This window comes from Rhinolophus sinicus, linkage group LG10 (assembly GCF_036562045.2).
Source record: "Rhinolophus sinicus isolate RSC01 linkage group LG10, ASM3656204v1, whole genome shotgun sequence".
Lineage (NCBI taxonomy): Eukaryota > Metazoa > Chordata > Mammalia > Chiroptera > Rhinolophidae > Rhinolophus > Rhinolophus sinicus.
The window spans coordinates 107,179,580-107,197,375 of record NC_133759.1 but is presented as its reverse complement, the minus strand read 5'-3'; the positions used below and the strand labels follow the sequence as shown (position 1 = coordinate 107,197,375).

The following is a 17,796-nucleotide window of genomic DNA, read 5'->3' as shown; positions in this document are numbered from 1 at the left end:
AAGGCACATTTCAATTTCATGTGACAAGAGTATCTGTTAATAAGGGTTAAATGTGTGAAGATACTTCTAGATGGACATTATTTGTAGAAAATCTTGCTTCCTCCTTCCTCGTGTTGGAAGCCGCTGTTCCTGGACTAACACCATCAATACTTGATTACATCCCCTGCCTTTAGGGAAAATATTCGAGAGTAAATGTGGCAAAAAGGCAGCTGCTTGTGGGCTAACAGATGGTCAGAAGAGTCATGTTTTTCATACCCATCTTGAATGGAAGGGCACAAGCAAGGTGAAGGAAAATTAGACAACTGAGATATTGTTTTTGTTTGCAGTATTAAGTTAGAGCTGAAATACTCAGATTCAAATATATAAACACAGAAATGATTCCCACCAGTCAAATGTGAACAATGTTTCGGTTCCCCCTCAATCTGTATTATTATCTATGCTACTAGCTATCAACTTGCATTATGAATCAATTTGTATTATCTATAATTAGTAACACGCCATCCCGGTAGCAATGGGTCTGGGACGGCCAGGGGGTTGGGGGGTGGCCCTAACAGGAAAAAAACTTTGGCCTGGAATCCCTGGGCAAATCACACATTACCACCCTGTTGAGCCTCAGTCTCCTCCTCTATAAAATGGGAATAATGATAATTCCCGCCCCATGAGAGGTATGAGGATTCAATGACATAGTAAGTAATAGTTATGGAGCACTTATTTTGTGCTCTTCCAAGCACCTGACACTTAGTGCACACTGAGTCAGTTGCAGTAATTAACACTGCATGACAAAAGCTCTAACGTATTAGCTCTTCAAATGGATGAACATTGCTATTGCCACAGATGTCTCCAAGTACTTCACTTCCTCTGTAATATGAAAATAAATGATACTGGCTCTCCTGCCTCAAAGTGTCATGTCAGGATGAGAGAAGCCATGAATACAAAAACCTCTAGAGAAGTGTGCGGTACAAAGAAAATAGAAAGTGTTACTATCTGCCTCATTCAATTGAGAACATTGTATTCCTTTTTTCCACCTGAGATACATTTTGACATTTATGGAGTGCTGCTCTGTTTCAGGCTCTATGCCTCGTATTTCACATGGGTTGTCTCATTAGCTCCTAACAACATAGTTATTATTACCCCCATTTTACAGATAAGACACCAAACCTTTGAGATGTTAAATTTAAAAACCTTGCTGAAGGTTCCATAGGCAGCATGAAGCAGGCAGGCCTGGCTAGCCTCCCTACTAACCTTTGCACTCACCCCTCAGGCCTCAATACACGTTCCTTTAAGTGAACTGTGCAATGAAGTTAGAGGAAATGCTTTCCAAGGGAGCACTGTTTTAGTTAAGAGAAATTATGGGAGTCTCTACAATCTTTTCATTTTCTTTTTAGAAGCTTTCTTATAATCTTACTCTTGATTTTTAAATTGATCTTCTAATAGCATCACAGCATGGACCAACTCTGCCCAGGCAAACGAGCATTTCTGACCTCCTTTCCTCGCCCTTAAAAAAGGAAAGAAAAAGAAGGTTCCACACCTACCACACAAGAATTAATAATGGTTAATTTAACACTGCCATATTGATTTCCTCTGCTGAAAAGGAATTAAAACATAACAGAACTACATTATAGAACCACAGGATGCTTTAACCACCCCATTCAAATCTCATATCCCTTTTTTCCTCCCCAGAGGGAACTGCTAATTAAGACTGCTGTTAACATTCTAACTCATATTTTATACTTTTATACACACATATATTTAGTCACAATTAATATATAATTTTGCTTTGTGCATTTAATAAAATGGTATATAATACATTTCACTTTTACATCTTACTTTTTTTATTCAATGTTATGCCTCTGAGACTTGCCTACCCTGGTACATATTGAGTTTATTACTATTTAACTTCTGTATGGTGCCCCAGAAAATGCAGAAGAAAAAGAACCCCCAAGAGAATTAATTCGCAGTGAAGGATTTTGCAGACCTCAACAAGCTCCTTAAGTTTCAGACATGGACCCCACATAGAAAGGTTTCCATTAATAGGAATGTGCATGGTGGATTACCTGCTTACAAGCACATTTATGATGAAAATAAACAAACTAAGCAAACCACCAGGGAGGGACATATTTCTGAAAAGAGTGACACCTCCTCAAGAAGAAGAAGGCGTTGTCCTCACAGGAGGTGACAGTTCCATGTGTGTTACGGCCCCTGAAGACCTTCCAGTGGGACGGGATGGAGGCGGGGACAGTGACACGGATGGCCCTGAGCCTGTGGAGACCTAGGCTAACGTGTGTTTGTGTATTAGTTTTTAACAAAGAAGTTTAGAAACAAAATTTTTAAATAGAAAACAGCTTATAGAATAAGATATAAAGAAAGAAAATATTCTCGTACAGGTGTACAATGTCTGTGTTTTAAGCTAAGTTATTAGAAGAGTCAAAATGTTGAAAAATTTTAAAGTTTATAATTACAGTAGCTAACGGTAATTTATTATTGAAAAAAACTCGTTTTTATAAATTAAGCGTAGCCTACGTGTACAGTGTTTATAAAGTCTCCGTCGTGTACAGTCATATCCTAGGCCTTCACATTCACTCCCCACTCACTCACTGACTCACCCAGAGCAACTTCCAGTCCTGTAAGCTCATTCATGGTAAGTGCCCTACACAGGGGAACCATTTGTTTATACCATGTTTTTACTGTATCTTTTCTGTTTAGATACACAAATACTTGCCGTTATGTTACAAGTGCCTACAGTATTCAATAGAGTAACATGCTGTACAGGCTTGTAGCCTAGGTGTGCAGTAGGCTGTACCATCTGGGTCTGTGTGACTCCATGATGTGTGTACGACAAAATCGCCTATTGATGCATTTCTCACAACTTATCCTGTTGTTAAGCGATGCATGACTGTAATAGTTTTATCCTAGGCTCTCATGTCCATCATGAATTAATGTCCCCAGTGACTTTCGTCCTTTTAATAGGATGGCAGAGGCACCAAAAGCCTAGATTCTTCCTGCAATCAGGCAGGTTTGGCTATGGCCACGATTCCTCCACCCCCATCACTGTGCGCCACGCACAACGGCCTCCAGGCTGTTCTGTGAACAGGCCAAACCCATTCCCTCCTTCTGCTGGAAGGCTCTTCTCCCGATACCCACCCCCCTGGGTCTCAGCTCCAGACCTCTGGAGAAGACAACTTCCTCCATCTCCAGCCTCCCCCCTAGCTCCGTTCCTTGCCTCTTTTTTTAAAAGGCTTGTCACTACCTCACATGATATTACTGTGTACTCTGTCTCTTTAGTAGGAGCTGCGTGTGAATTAAGGCCAAGGACCACTGCACCTCCAACACCAAGAACAGTGCCTGGACCAGCTAATGCCCAAAGTATACCCATCAGCAGCAGTTCCTGAATAATAATAATATTATTATTATTATTATATGAGATGTATGTGCTCATGGATAAACTGGCTGCATGATGTGCCATCAGCTCATCTAAACACACTGCCACAGACACAGTGACCCAGTGGGCCAATTACCCTTGAAAATCGGAAATGGGGTAACAGGGCCACTGCTTCCAACTTCATTAGCTAAAAGTAACAGCTACAATCAAGGGTCACAAAAGCTGCAAAGTTCTGCCCTCTACCTACTAAGTCATAACACGCTTACAAAATCAGAAAATGTCAGGGCTTTCCTTGTGAATTTTGCTTCCTAACCCTATAGTTTTCCAAATTTAAGTATTAGGTAGTAATATGGTCCTTAAAAAAATACCTTGCTGGAAACAACCCAAATGTCCATCAACTGATAAACAGATGAACAAATGTAAATCCATAAATGGAATGTTATTCAGCCATAAAAAGGAATACAGTACTAATAAGCACTACAAATAGATGAACTCCATTACGCTAAGTGAAAAAGGCAGTCACGAAAGACCACATGTTGTATGATTCCATTTTTATGAAATGTCTAAAAAAGCTGTATCTGTAGAAACCAAAGCTATATTAGTGATTGCCTGGGGATAAGAGTGACAAATGATAGCAAATGGGCACGAAGGACCTTTTTGGGATGATGGAAATGTTGTAAAATTGGATTATGGTGATGGTTACACAATTCTGAAAATTTACTAAAAGTCACTGACTTGTACATTTAAAATGAATTTTATAGTTTATAAACTACACCTCAATAAAGCTTTTTTTTTTTTTAAAGGGGGGGTGGGGCAGAAACAACAGCAATAACAAAAACCCTTGACTCTCGCTGATGCTCCAGGCTGCTAAGGATTAAGGCTCGACATTCTTACTGCCAGACAGAATGCCACACGCTGTGTGTCTGCTCATTCCTGGGGTGCTTGTAGCAACCCTGACCACAGAAGAGCCAGCTGTATTGAGAGCCAGGTCACCCGCTGTCCTTGGTGAACATTGGTCCAGGACCAGTCAGAAAAGTGCTAATGGGCTGCAAAGCATTTATGCCCATGTAGCTGTTTGCAGCAACTTGCCCTCCTATGTGAAAATCAATTAGACCCATTAGCAGAAAAAGATAACCCAGCTATTTTGAGACAAATTTCCTACTGGATTAGCAGTTGTCTTTCCAGCTATGATCAGAGAAGGAGTTTGGCCAATGTGTCTCCAGGCAATAAATTAAGTATTATGTAATGACCGGGTCCTTTTAAGGTAATTTCAATACGAAATCTTCAGCCTGCCCAGAAAACTTTCACTATGACTTAAACAGTGTTTTGCTTTCATTCTTCCTTTCCTTTCTTTATCCGTCATCCAGGCTTTGGTTTATAAAGAATTACTTCTGCCAAAGTGGTTCTTCAGAGTGCAAAGGGCACCCTAGAAAATAAGCCGCGAGGCCCGCAGGGGTACATGGCTCCACCCCACAAGACCTGAGCATGAGCCACTGGGCCAGTGGTCAGCAAAGCACAGGGCCACCTCTTGGGGCTTTGCCTCTCCTAGAACGTTCTCAGAAAATTCTGAGAATACCTACTACCGTAGATCCCGAGCTCCTTTGGAACCAACCAAATGATGAGAACCAGTGTGATCATCTAGAAAGGTATGTATCACTACCTTTTAAGACACGTTACTAGAAGCAATCACATCTCCACAACTTTTTATTTCATTGTTTAAAGAAACAGATTTCTGTGACACTCCACTTTCCCTATTCCCTACTCATTTAGGCAGCAAGACTGTTCTAAAACAAAAAAATCCTTAAGCAAAACAAAAAGGTGCCAACACACTGGTGGGAGAAAGTAAGTGTTTCACAACTGTTCAAAATTTTTGGATGAAATTATTAAGCGTGTCTAGAAAATTAAGTCCCAGAGGTATCTCACCCAGTAAATTAGTGTAAGAACATAGGTTTTTGATTTTTTTTTTTTTTATTGTGGAAGGAGAACCAAATTACAGGCAACCTGAGTTCATGACCATCTGATAAAGGAACTTGAAGAAAAAATAATGTCTGAACTCAGTTCAACACTAGAAAGTTTCATTCTACTTAAAATACTAGAGTTTTATATTTGTCTGTGGGTGGAATCATTTGAAACCGCTTTTCCTTGGAGTTGAAGTGCAGATGATTACGGGGTCCAAGGTCCAGCAGGGGCTATAGCTCCATGCAGTTACATATTTCCTGGCAGTGCCAAGAAGGCTTTTGGGCCAAAAGCAGGCGTTCCGAGCCTTGGCAATTAGCAGGCTAACAGACATTGCAACAACATCTGGGCCACACTGGTCTCCCCTGAACACATTTATGGACTCTGTTCCAGAATTCAAACAATTTTTGGACCTTGAACTTCATAGGAAGTAGCACCTGAGACTCAAGTAAAAACCAATTCTAACTATGATAATATGAGTATCCATTTTTGCTTGGTTTGTAGAGGTACATATTCTTGTTTGAAAGAATGGAAACACAATCCTTTCTATAGCCACATACCAGGATGACCACTATGCAAGTTTCAGTCAGAACCTGAAAATGTGCCTTTTTTCCTGGTATTTTCTTCCCCCCATTCCCTCGAGATAGGAGATGAGATCATGGCAAGTACTACACAACATGTTTACTTATGTTTCACTCCACTAACTCTGTAAAATCTTTCTTACATTTGGGCCCTTGAAACAATCATACATTTGTTCAATCTGTATTATATATCTAAAGTGAGTCCAGCCCTATGCTGGACGTAGAGAACACAAAGCTAAATGAGGAAAGGGTTAGAGGCCTTGAAAATGTACAGTTTAATAGGGAGACAGGAAAGAAAAAATTCCAAGGCAGTCCAGACTGACATGGCGAAAATAAGAAATGCAAACATCTTTAATATTACTTGAATATCATTTAGAAATATATAACTTTATCCCAAATGTCATACAGTAATTGTGTGGTTACTAGTATTAAATAACTGTCAACAGATACATACTGTGAATGCTACAGAGCACAGGACCGTTTGGTGAAGGGTTCTCGTCTGCCTACTTGTTTTTAAAAGGTGTGTTATGGAACAAAAAGCTAGCAGCAAATTTGCAGGCCAGAATGATTCATGTGCTCAATCACATTTGTTTAAAAAGCCCCAAAGTATTCAATAGGTAATAAGAACTTTACCAGATCAAAGTAAATTAATGATTTCATATAGCAAGTGAGTTTTTGTGTTTTTTTTTTTTAAGTTCGCTAGTTCTTTCCAAATGCCATCCTTATAATAGTATCTGGGGTAATTCTAGTGAACTTCTCAGCTAGACCCCATGAAATGGGTCATCGTGCTTTTGCTTTGCACTTACATTATAGCCCTTACAATCTGAGAAATACTGTTCAAAACTCCAAAATAATTTTAAAATAGCTCAAGTTCATTACTTACATTTCTCAGATACCAGTAAGGGGAATAAAAACTTCTAAAACATTTTTGTTGTTGTTGTTTCCCACCTACGTCTCTCTTAGAGCTAACTTCCCAAAGACTTCTCACAAATTGCCTAAAAAACTCCTCTTGAACTTAACCTGCATGTATAGTAACCTTTTCCTTCTTTCTTCCAATCCAAGACAAAACGAAGTCCCAAGAACTGAACTGGGAAAGGCAGGACCCCTCTGGGAGAGACAAGGGGAGGAGCAAGGACACATAATTGATGACAAGGGAGTGGAAAGGCTGGAGATGCTAAAATCGGGCACTGTTGTCCTGTCATTGCCATAAACTGCAGAAAAGCGTGGACCATCTTTCTTCCCGTGTGGGTCCCAGTGGTGGCCAGTGCTTGGCACAGCTGTGGTGCGTGCAAAAAATAAACAAACAGATGCAGAAAGAATGAGTGTAGGTGGTAAGCGAGGCACATATAAAACAGGTGCTCAAACACGGAAACTATTATTGTGAGGGCTCAGAGTCCCACTGGCCATGGAGTAGGTGAGGATTTACTGACAACCCTGTGATAAGCATGGAACTTCAGTATTTAATCAACAAATATTTCTGAGTTGTTGCTATGCAACAGAACAATGAAGGGTAAAAAAAAAACCAAAAAAACAAAACAAAACCAAAAAAAATCAACCTTCAAAGAGTGGATAGCTCATGGACAGAGAGAAAACTTTGTGCTGATACTTTCAACACTATCTTTTATCAAAATCTACTCAGCTCCACCTATGTGTCAGTCACTCTGGGATAAGAAACTAGGGATAAGCAGTAAACAGACGAAAATCAGTGCTCTTATGGTGTTCCAGTCTAGTAACCACATGCTACTACTGCTAACAGCTAATACACTGTTCCACGTGCTTTCACGTATTATCACATGTAACCCTCACAACAATCACAGGTGGGTACTATTGTCATTCTTACTTAAGATGAGAAAACTGAAGCACAAGGTCAAATGGAGAAATATGACATCGCGTACATACAAAAATCTGGGATAACACAGAGAATGGACTGTTTAGCTGAAGAAGTCATCTTTTCCAAGGGCACAGCTGGACTGAGAGTCAAGTAAGAATGATGTTTTCCATGTTTAACTTAGATATATGCGTATATTGTACTGTCCATGGCTAGCGTCTTGCACCTCAGGCTCCTCCAAGTGTGCCAGGGAGCCCATGCGATGATAAAATACACCATTAAGGTTTTACTCCCCCCAAATTCTAGCACTTAAGTATAAGGAATTAGCATCGTGACTTTCTTTTGCCACTTGAGTTTTTGTGGCCAGAAATGGATTGGTCTGTCAGCTGAGGTCTCAGGCACCGTATCTGCCAGGCAACCGGTGACCAGGGCTGACTCCTGCATTCCTCTCCCCTCCTCCTAACTCAGGACACGGCTGCTCCTTCTCAGAAGCTGAGGAGAAGCATTCAGGGTGTCGGGTGGTCGGCCTGATCAGCTGAGATCTGTTCTGATCCCGAAATCTGCTCTTCCCCGTGTTTATTCTCGGTTACGTATTCTTGTCATCTGGACTTTTCTCCCTACTCACTTTTGACAGGCTGTTATTACCACTTTTGTACCTTTTCTTGTTCTTGTTATTACTGTCTTTGTACCCTTCACTGAGACAGCTGCTTGCAACCTCAGGAACAAAGATTTTAAAAGATAATTATAAGAACTGGAATTTAGGCGTTCTCAGGTTTAGTTGAATTCTTTTTCTGTTCCATTCATAGTCTCAGGTGAGTAAATGTTAAAAAACGTACTCCTGTAAGTCAAAATTAAGAGAAAAATGGTAAGATTTTAAATTAGGTTTATCTTTGAAATGTTAATTTGCAAAACAGGTAGAAAATGGCTTAGCTTTTTAAACTTTTTACCCATTAAAATGGAGTATATAGATATGTCAATTTTTCCTTTAGCTTAAACATTATAAAAGTCGTCCACTCACCAAAGAAAATGTAAACACTCCAGAAGGTAGAATGTAAGTAAGAAGTAAGGTCTCCCTCAGTGCAGACCTCAAGTGAGCCATCGCTATCCTTAGATATTTTCAGTGAAGGAATTGCTCTTGTTTAGGGACTTTTAAATCTCCAAAGTACCATATAAAGGGAAACAGTTTAAGTAACAAACCTGACGGCATCCTCACCCCCACCCCCCCCACGCTGTTCTCTCTGAAGCACAGCTAGTTCTAGAACAGACATCTTAGTAGGGTGCTCATTTATTTTGCTCCCTGAGTTGGAAAACACATTCTGGTAATATTTTTCATTTAGTTTTGAATGAGAGAGAAAGCAGCAACATTCTACTTCATTTACAGTAGTTTCAGCTTTATCCACAAAGATCTGAGGCAGCTGTTACAAACAGAACACAGTCCCTAAAAAAATGATAAACTAGAAAGACTCAAGGCCTGGGAAACATAAATAGAAGTAGAAAGTCAAGGGTGAGGAAAATAAGAACAAAAGTATACAGACCTGAAAGGTCGCAGAGCTGTAACTATTCTGTACACATCTACAAGTACAAAGTTTATGTGGGAAATTATACCCAACAGTGGTAGACATGAAATCTCAGGTATTCTGACCAATATCCATAAGCTACGACATAAATATGCATCTTTTACTGCTGTTAAAAAAAGAAAGCCCCTCTATGGGTTATAAAAGAGGAAGTGGTTTGAAAAGACCTACTTTATTGGTTGGGGTTCTGGAAAAGAGCATTCTCACACAATCAGATTACAGCATAATTTGGGGCATGTTTTCTGGAGGGGATTTTACAATGTGTAGCAAATATGCTTTAAACCGTACCTACCCTCCCTCCTGGGGAGTTAGCTTAAGGAAAACACCACAGACCTGCACAAAGCTCTATCTGCAATGATGGTCACTGCAGTGCTTTAATAGCAAAGTACTGGCAATGACCTTATGTTCAACAACAGGGAACTGGATCAATACATTATGATGAAGAACAGAGCATCAAAATGTGGAGTCATCAAAATGTGGCAAAAAATACTGATTGACATAGAAAGATGTACTGAAAAATATTAGAAAGAGGGACAAGAGCTAATGGTGTTATCTCTGGGTTGTGTCTCCAGGTGACTTTTACTTTCAGTGTAAATATTCATAGAAATTCCAGAAATTTTCTGGGTTTGGAGAAAAATACAGTTTAATAGAACTCTGAGACTGAAGCCCATACACACACATAAAAAATATGAATGAGTGTTGGAAATGCTAAGAAATATAATTTGGGGGCTTGTTCTCAAGCATGTACAATCTAAGTGGGGAGAAGACCCCAATTAAAAATAACATTTCCTTCACAAACTGCTAGTCTTAAAACCTCTTAATTCAACTGTAACTCATTGAAAAAAAATTTTTTAGTTAGTCTATTATGTCTGTAACAGTAAAGTAGGTACATTTTCAAAAAAACACATAAAAAGGACGTGAAAGGTACCTTCAATACTCAGTTAACAAGAAAATTCAATTATCCCTAGCTCTGCATACCCCCAGCATTGCAGCTTGTTTAAATATGGCTCATCTATGCTGCCAACATCGATTACACAATCAAACCCTTTGATGTGTTCAGCTATGATAGTTTTGGAGCGGAAGAAACATAAAGTTATGCTTTATTCTCCTGAATACCACAACTGTCATGCCTCTCTCAGACTCATGTTCCTAGGTCCTGGTTCTGTCTCCTGACATTAAGTCACCCCTATGGAGATCAGGCTCCTGCTGCAGTTGCAGACTCCAACCAGCAAGCCTGGGGCACACACGTTTCGTCTTTAACTAAAAACGTTTATTTGCACACACCCATCAGAGTGGCCCAAATTAAAAGGAAGGAAAATATCAACTTTTGATGAGGATCACAGAGCAGCAGGAACTCTGATGCACTGCTGGTAGGAATGTAATTGGTACAACCACTTTGCAAAGCTGCATGACAGTTTCTACCAAAGCTAAATATTCAAAGAGCTTAGAACCCAGCAAATCTACAGCTATGTATATACCCAAGAGAAAGGGAGGCCGGTGCCCATCAGACATGCACTAGAATGTTCATAGCAGCACTTAATATCCTGGAATAGTCTGAAAACAACTTGAATCCCTTTCGAGAGAAGAGATAAAATGTAATATATTCTCACTGTGGACTGGTTACTACACCGCAAAAAGAATGAGCCAACTACAATTACTCCAACGATACGGATGAATCTGACAAAACACACCAAGTGAAAGAAGGCAGATAAAACAGGCCAAACTAATTAGTGCCGTTAGAAGTTAGGAGAGTCGTTACCTTGGAGGGGGTGTAGTAACCCGGAAGGGGATATGCCAAGACTTCAGGGGGGCTGGTCATGGTCTACTGCTTGATCTGGGTATTGGTTGCTCAGGTATGCCCAATTAGTGACAATTTAGTGAGCTATACACACCTACGCACACCTTTCTGTGTGTATATTAATTACAGTTCAATAGAAAGTTTTAGAAGTAAAAAATATATTTGCAAATGCCAACAGAATTTTAAGTAATGTTTGTGCTGCTTTAATAATTTTTACTTTTGAATTGCTGAAGAAAAGAGTTGTACAGAATGTTGAGGAAAACAAAAATCCAATGTGCTGCAATCTCACGTACATTAGGTTTCCCTTGGAGGTCAGCCTGTGAGAAGTGCAAGGCAAGAATTAATGTCGAATACTGGAATGCCACAAATGTAAACTCAAAAGGAACCGGAAACTTGTGAATGGTGTCACCTGTCCAAGTGGTCCCACTCTCCCAGACTTCATAATAAAGGCTGCTGCTCTGTCTGCAGAGCAACCATGTTATCATAGTTCTAAAACCTCTTTCCAATCAAGAAAAAAATGTTATGACAGAAAAAGACATCCATTGTTTGGCTTTGTATTTTCATTTTCGCAGACAAAAAGCTACAAGACTGGGCTGTTCAGTTTAATATCGATACTTGGCAACCCTTTCTGCCGCTACCTGGCACATGATTCTTACCGTCCCCTTTTTTAGTCACCATGGAGCCAAGAACAAATTGTCTGGGCTTCTGCAAATCCCATTTTATCTTCAGCATTCCTCAAGAAAGTAGTGTGGTGGGAACAAACGAAGACATCAACTAGTGTATAAAGCTACAGCAATAAACATAAAAGGCAATTGTAAGCTTTAAAAGCTAGACTGTATAGCAGTCCACACTGGAGACCAACCAGGCAGGGACTTTCACTTATACATCCCCAATTAAACCCAAGTTGCGAAAATAAAAACCCAATAAACAAACAAACAAACAAAGCCTAGTACACATGCCTAGATTCTTGCTTTACCCAGTGAAAGAACAAAAGTACCTCATTTTCTTATAATGACGAATCAACAGAACGACAAAAAATGCTGGTGACATCTTAGATCACCAAAGTATAAAAAGGTATTTGATTTGTGCATTTGTTAATCAGTAAAACCTATATTACTATACAAAAATAGGAGGGATGGTGGCTGGCATGGTAAATGGCACGAGGGCATCTGTCACTCATAGGCTTTGGGCTCAGTTTCCTAATGGTAAACAAACAAAATCTGTATCTGCTTCAAGGGCTGATGTATATTTAGAATGAAACAAAGACTGTGAAAAGTGTGAAGGCAAAGGGGGAGCCTGGCATACAATCGGTGCTTACTAAATTAATTAAATGTCCATTTATTTAACACATATGCACGCCCACTATGTGCCAGGACCTTTTTAAGTGCTCAAATACAACAAAACAAAGCTCCTTTCCTTTGGGAGCTCACATTCTAGTTGGCCTGGGAAGAGAGATAAACATAATAAATATATTTTAGCCTAAGGTAATAAGCGCTATGGGGAAAAGGTAAAGTTAGGTAGGGTTTCAAGATGGATGGTGTTATCATCAATGTTAAAGAGTTGTTTGAGCGGGCCTGAGAAGGTGACATTTAAAGAAAGACTTCCGTGTCCCTTTCCTTTTCAAGTGTCATTCTCCCCTCCCCCGCATTCACTGCTGCTTTAGCAAGATTAATGTAGGTAGGACATACCTGGAGGATGTCTCACCCGTCTCTCAACTTCCTAAGACTTTAACAGTTCTAACTTCTAGGAAGGTTGTGGTTACTTTTAATTAAGAGTGTTTTTGTTTGTTTTGAATTTTACTTCTTCCTCAGACCACTGAAGCATGTACTCATCAGAAAACCATGCAAAATCACAAGCAAGCTGCTGAGGGCAAATTATGGGTGTACTATAAACTAAAGTGTGGGGAAGGGGAGGGGTCTTTGGTTTACTTCTTAATCAACAACAGCAGCATTGTTTGACATTTGGGGGCTTATGATCATGCCATTTGTTTGTGAAGCCAGAAAACACACATTCCCCCTGGGATTCAGCAAGGATCTCCAGTAATCATTTGTCTAAGTACATATTTAGAAAACTCTGCATATAAACATATAAAGGTATTTGATACCGCAGACAGAGGATCACACTGCTTTTATAACCCCCCATTTTCTCTAAAGCATTTATTCCTTTATTTCAAAGTGGGAGAAATTTGAGTATTAAAAAAAAGTCTAAAACCCATACAAGCAAGTCATAAAATCTCATTTGCAGGTGGCTCTGGTAAACACACCTGGCTAGGTTTTGTTTCTATTCGTAAAACATTGTAGATTGCTAGGTAACATAAAGGAAGTCCCTTTTTAAAAGAACTGCATTTATCAACACTGCCAGATTTTTACCACCTTAAGCTTACCCTGTTTTCAGCTTTGGTAGTGGGGAGGTGGGCTGGGGAGGAAGAACCCAGTGAGGAAGTGGTGAAAGAATTTCAGGCTTTCAAACAGACCCGTGAATGTAAAATTTCACTGTGCATTTCCATTATAGCCAAAGCATGAGCTAGCAGCATTCACTTCACAGATTATATATAAACTTGTCTTGAGCTGTACATTCTTATCCCACCATCTCCACGTAAAAAACATGATCCCAAAACATTAACGAGGAAATGGTGATTAAACTCAATCAACAAACATTTGTGAGCTTTCAGTATATTTTAAAACCCCTGGGAATGGAAAGCAAAAGGGACATACCGGTCTCTGATCTTCAGTGTATTGTAACCTTACAAGATATGAAAATTATTTACACGGCCTTACAGCTACAAATACATATAACCAAAACTATGAAATCCACGTTTTTCCCTCCTGCCCCAATTCCCTGGGTAATGTGACATGCCAGAGTGGTTGGCATTTGAGGGACTGTAATTCACTTGAGGATACAGCCCCTTCCCTGGGGTCGTCACTAAAAGTAAAAGGAAGAAGTGGAAGAAAAAGCGAAGAGTTACTTTGGAGCATTTGATTACTTATCTCAGGTTGATATCTCAGGTGAGGTAGGTACATGTGCCTGTATTCTTAGAGGAGGAATTTCTGTGTTCACTTTTTAAGCTTTTGTGGCCCTGCGGACACTTAGACTCCACCTCGAAATTGCAATGATCTGCATTCCTCAATAACATACATTTCTCCCTTAACTGAGTCATCAGAGTAGCTACTATACCCCAGCCGAAAAATAAGGATGATTTATTTACATACTTTAAAAACACCCCACACTTCCCGAACTACCATTTCAGGAACAATTTAATGTTAAAAATCTCAATACATATGTAAAACTTTAACATTCACGTCTCTGGGATTTCTAAAATTTACCCTCTACTGAGGGTTAAACACATGACTAAGGAACAGATTTTGGTCACAGTGATGTACTGAGTCCCAAAATGCTGTGTCTACCGTATCTATCTATAAAGTATAACTTACAGTATTTTGTGTATTCAGGGAATCAATTGAAGGGAATCAATTTTTGGAACTTCAAAGGATAGATTATGAATATATTTTCATGCTCTCTTAAAATTCTTATCCAAGTCAATAAACTCCTCTGATTTTAGGAATTTACACAGACCTTGCAAATCTAGAATCCAAATTTTAGGGTTTAAAAAAAAAATCTATAAAAATGACCACACTGCGGGCCTTAAAAATGACTACAAATGAATTTGGAGAACTTTAAAGTCTCAGGGATTCCACGAGCCCAAGCTGAATTAAAACAAAAGTTGTTTTGTATTCTATTAATAGCAGATGATTAAACACATATCTTATTTCAAATGGAATTCATTTATAAGTATTTAAACTTACCAAACTGACCACTAATCCTAAGTCTACGTCTGTTTCTGGGAAAATTGTCTCATAATAAAACAAATGCAAGTTAAGCGAGTGTCCATCAACGCATTGCTTCAAGTTAGGTCAATTTTATGAAAACCTCGGATGTTCTTTAACTCCAATAACCTCACAAAATAATCGATGGACAAAAGCCAAGCTGAACTTCAAGCTGCGTGAGAGAGAAGAGGGTCAGAGCGAGCGGGTCTCAAGCCTCCCGAGCGCAGGGTCCGCTCCGGGTCAGGGGCCGCGGGCGCCCCCCTCGGCTCGGCGCCGCGCGCGGCTCACCTGGCGCCCCCTCGTCACCTGGCCTTCCTCCCCGCCTGCCTCGGCGCAGTCCTGCCTCGGGGGAAGCCGGCGCCCCGCTCTGGTCTCGGGAGCTTCGGCGTGGCAGCCACGCCGGTGCGGCCATCGACTCCAAGGAGCAGTGGGGAGCAGGGCACGGCCCCCCAAATGGCACGTACCCCCCCTTCCCCAACTCCCCCCAAACACGCGGGTTGTAAACTAAGTAGCTCGTTAGGCTTCTCCGGAGCCGGGAGGGGGAGGGGAGCCTATTCCCGCGTAAAGTCCCCTTCTCACCCACAAGGTAAAAAAGTCCGACCTTCGGCCGGCGGGGCCGCCGCGCTTCCGCGGCCTCGATCCCCGAACCCCGGCCCCCGCGGGTCTCGCCGCCCCCGGCGCGCTTACCCGGTAGGTGCTCTCGGTGAGCCGGTTCACCTCCTCTGGCCCCTTCGACATGGCTGCAGCCGCCGGGCGGGCGAGCGCGGGAGGATGCGGCCGGGCCTCGTGGTCGCCCGACCCTGGGCGGCGGGAGCGCCGGGGCGCGACTGAGGGGCCCTGGAGGGTCGGCCGCCACCACAGCCGTGTGCCCGCGAGTGCCGGCGCGCGCCTCCGCCGCCAAAATGTCAAACTTGCAGCGCCGCCGCGGAAGACCGCGAGGAGCGGAGACGCGGCCTGACGCCAGCTGGACGAGCGGGCCGGGCCAGGCGGCCCCACCTGAGGCTGCCGGGTGGGCGGGACCACGGTGGGCGGGGCAGCCACCGGGTGGGCGGGGCGGCCCCACCTGAGGCGGCGGGGATGGGCGGGGCCGAGCGGCCGGGGTGAGCGGGGAGGAGGAGGGCCGAGCCATGGTGGGAGGGTCTGAGCGGCCCAGGTGGGCGGGGCGGCGGCGAGATGGGCCAAGTGGGCGGGAGAGCCCCCACGTGAGGCTGCCGGGGTGGGCGGGGCCGAGCGGCCGGAGTGGGCGGGGCAAAGGGGAGTTGGGCCAACGGGACGGGGCGTTCCCACCTGAGGTGCAAACCAGCTGGGTGGACAACCTGCGCCCTTTCGCTTCCGGCGGGGAGCTCCAGGTGACGTAGGGACCTAGACACTGGACCTCGCAAGGCGCCTGTAGCTCGCGTTGCTGTTCTGCTTAGACAGGGCCCGCACGAAGAGCGGTCAGACCTCTGGGGTCCTAGAGCCCTCTAGTGTCCCGCACGGAGCTGGTCCCAGAGTTCCCAACACCCAGACTCTCAGCGGGCGCTCACCCCACTCTCAGCCCTGCCTTTTGCGGACTGCGGGCAAAGGGACCCACGTACCCCAGTTGCATTAATTTCCCCGCTTAACCCCTTCCCGCACATCCCTCTCGCTGACCTCAAAGATTGGGGTACCCCGTGGCACGGGCTCTCATACATGGGCAGGGTCACTTGTAGTTTGGGAAACTCCTCATCTACAAAAAAAATAAATAAATACCAAGATATGGTTATAGGAATAGCAGTGTGTGTTTAAGCTTTACCTTGAGAACGACTTTTAACTCTGCTGCTTAACCGTGCTATTCACAAGATCGTGACTAGATTTAGAAACCCGTGCTGAGCTGAGGTGTTGTGGAGGCACTCGGAGTGCAGTGGCTGCTGACGCTCCCTGTAATGTCTCCACCCCAGCTCCAGCCCCAGCCTAGTCCCTGAGGATCCCGAATAGGCTTCTTCCAACAGGAATCACCATTTAGCATCTGAGACATTCACCCAACAAGAGTGGCAGGAAGTTTTATTTTGGTTTTTAAAAACTTCTAACCTAGTGCAATAGCATCTTTTATGGGATGTTAGAATATGAGGCTTCTAAACTGCTTCTGTGACAAAGTTCACTAGGAAATGTACACAAAGAAAGCGCTGTGTGGCCCGGACGGGATCTCCAAGAGTGTGAGATGCTGCTGGACTTAGAACAGAAACTACATTTGAACTCGGGGACAAGGTTAACAGGTTTTGCAAGCTGTAAAACATATGCTTGGGAACCAAAAGGTTTTGTGTTCTTGGATATTGGGGGAAATCACCCATCAGCCCTAGGTTTCAGGCAGCGGAAGCAGCTGCCTCCTTTCTTAACAGATTTCTAGCATTGGGCTCATCAGATTTGCCAGTTGGGTTTCCTTTGCCATGTTGAGATAGACTCATGGCCTCATAATTATCACGGTATGTATTAGGCTCTTCAAGCATGTCTGTTGGTTTTCGTTTAAACTTGAAAATTACCACCTTGACTTTGCACGTCAGCTTTGAGAACTTTCCTCTGTGCCTTCTGATGAATGGGGTCATTTGATCTCAGCTGCAAGGCAGTCAACAGAGGAACTGGAAGGAGAGCAGAGGCTTAACCTTTAACAACCTACAGCTCAGTAGTGTGATTTAAAGCCAGAAGAAACAGATGAACAAACCACCATAAAGTCGCTATCTCAGATGGCTTGATTTGATTGCCAAGGTTGGAATTCGATCGAAGGACCAAGTTCATAATTGTGTGCAGATCTTCAGATAGCTATTTGGCCATCTTTAAGTCTCCTTTATGGAAATAACTTCCTGGTTAGGACATTCTGCTCCTTTAGAAGTCTGAGAATGG

The 17,796-nt window shown here is 42.4% G+C and overlaps 1 protein-coding gene across 1 annotated transcript in view; it reads right to left on the bottom strand.

The window, feature by feature from the left end:
• The window catches only part of BAIAP2L1 (BAR/IMD domain containing adaptor protein 2 like 1), a 74,694-nt gene extending 58,725 nt beyond the window's left edge, over positions 1-15,969 (bottom strand). The window contains exon 1 of the mRNA XM_019716460.2: positions 15,628-15,969. Within this exon, the coding sequence (XP_019572019.1) occupies positions 15,628-15,678 (51 nt within the window). The 5' untranslated portion in view covers positions 15,679-15,969. The remainder of the gene's footprint in view (positions 1-15,627) is intronic.
• Positions 15,970-17,796: the final 1,827 nt, after the last annotated feature.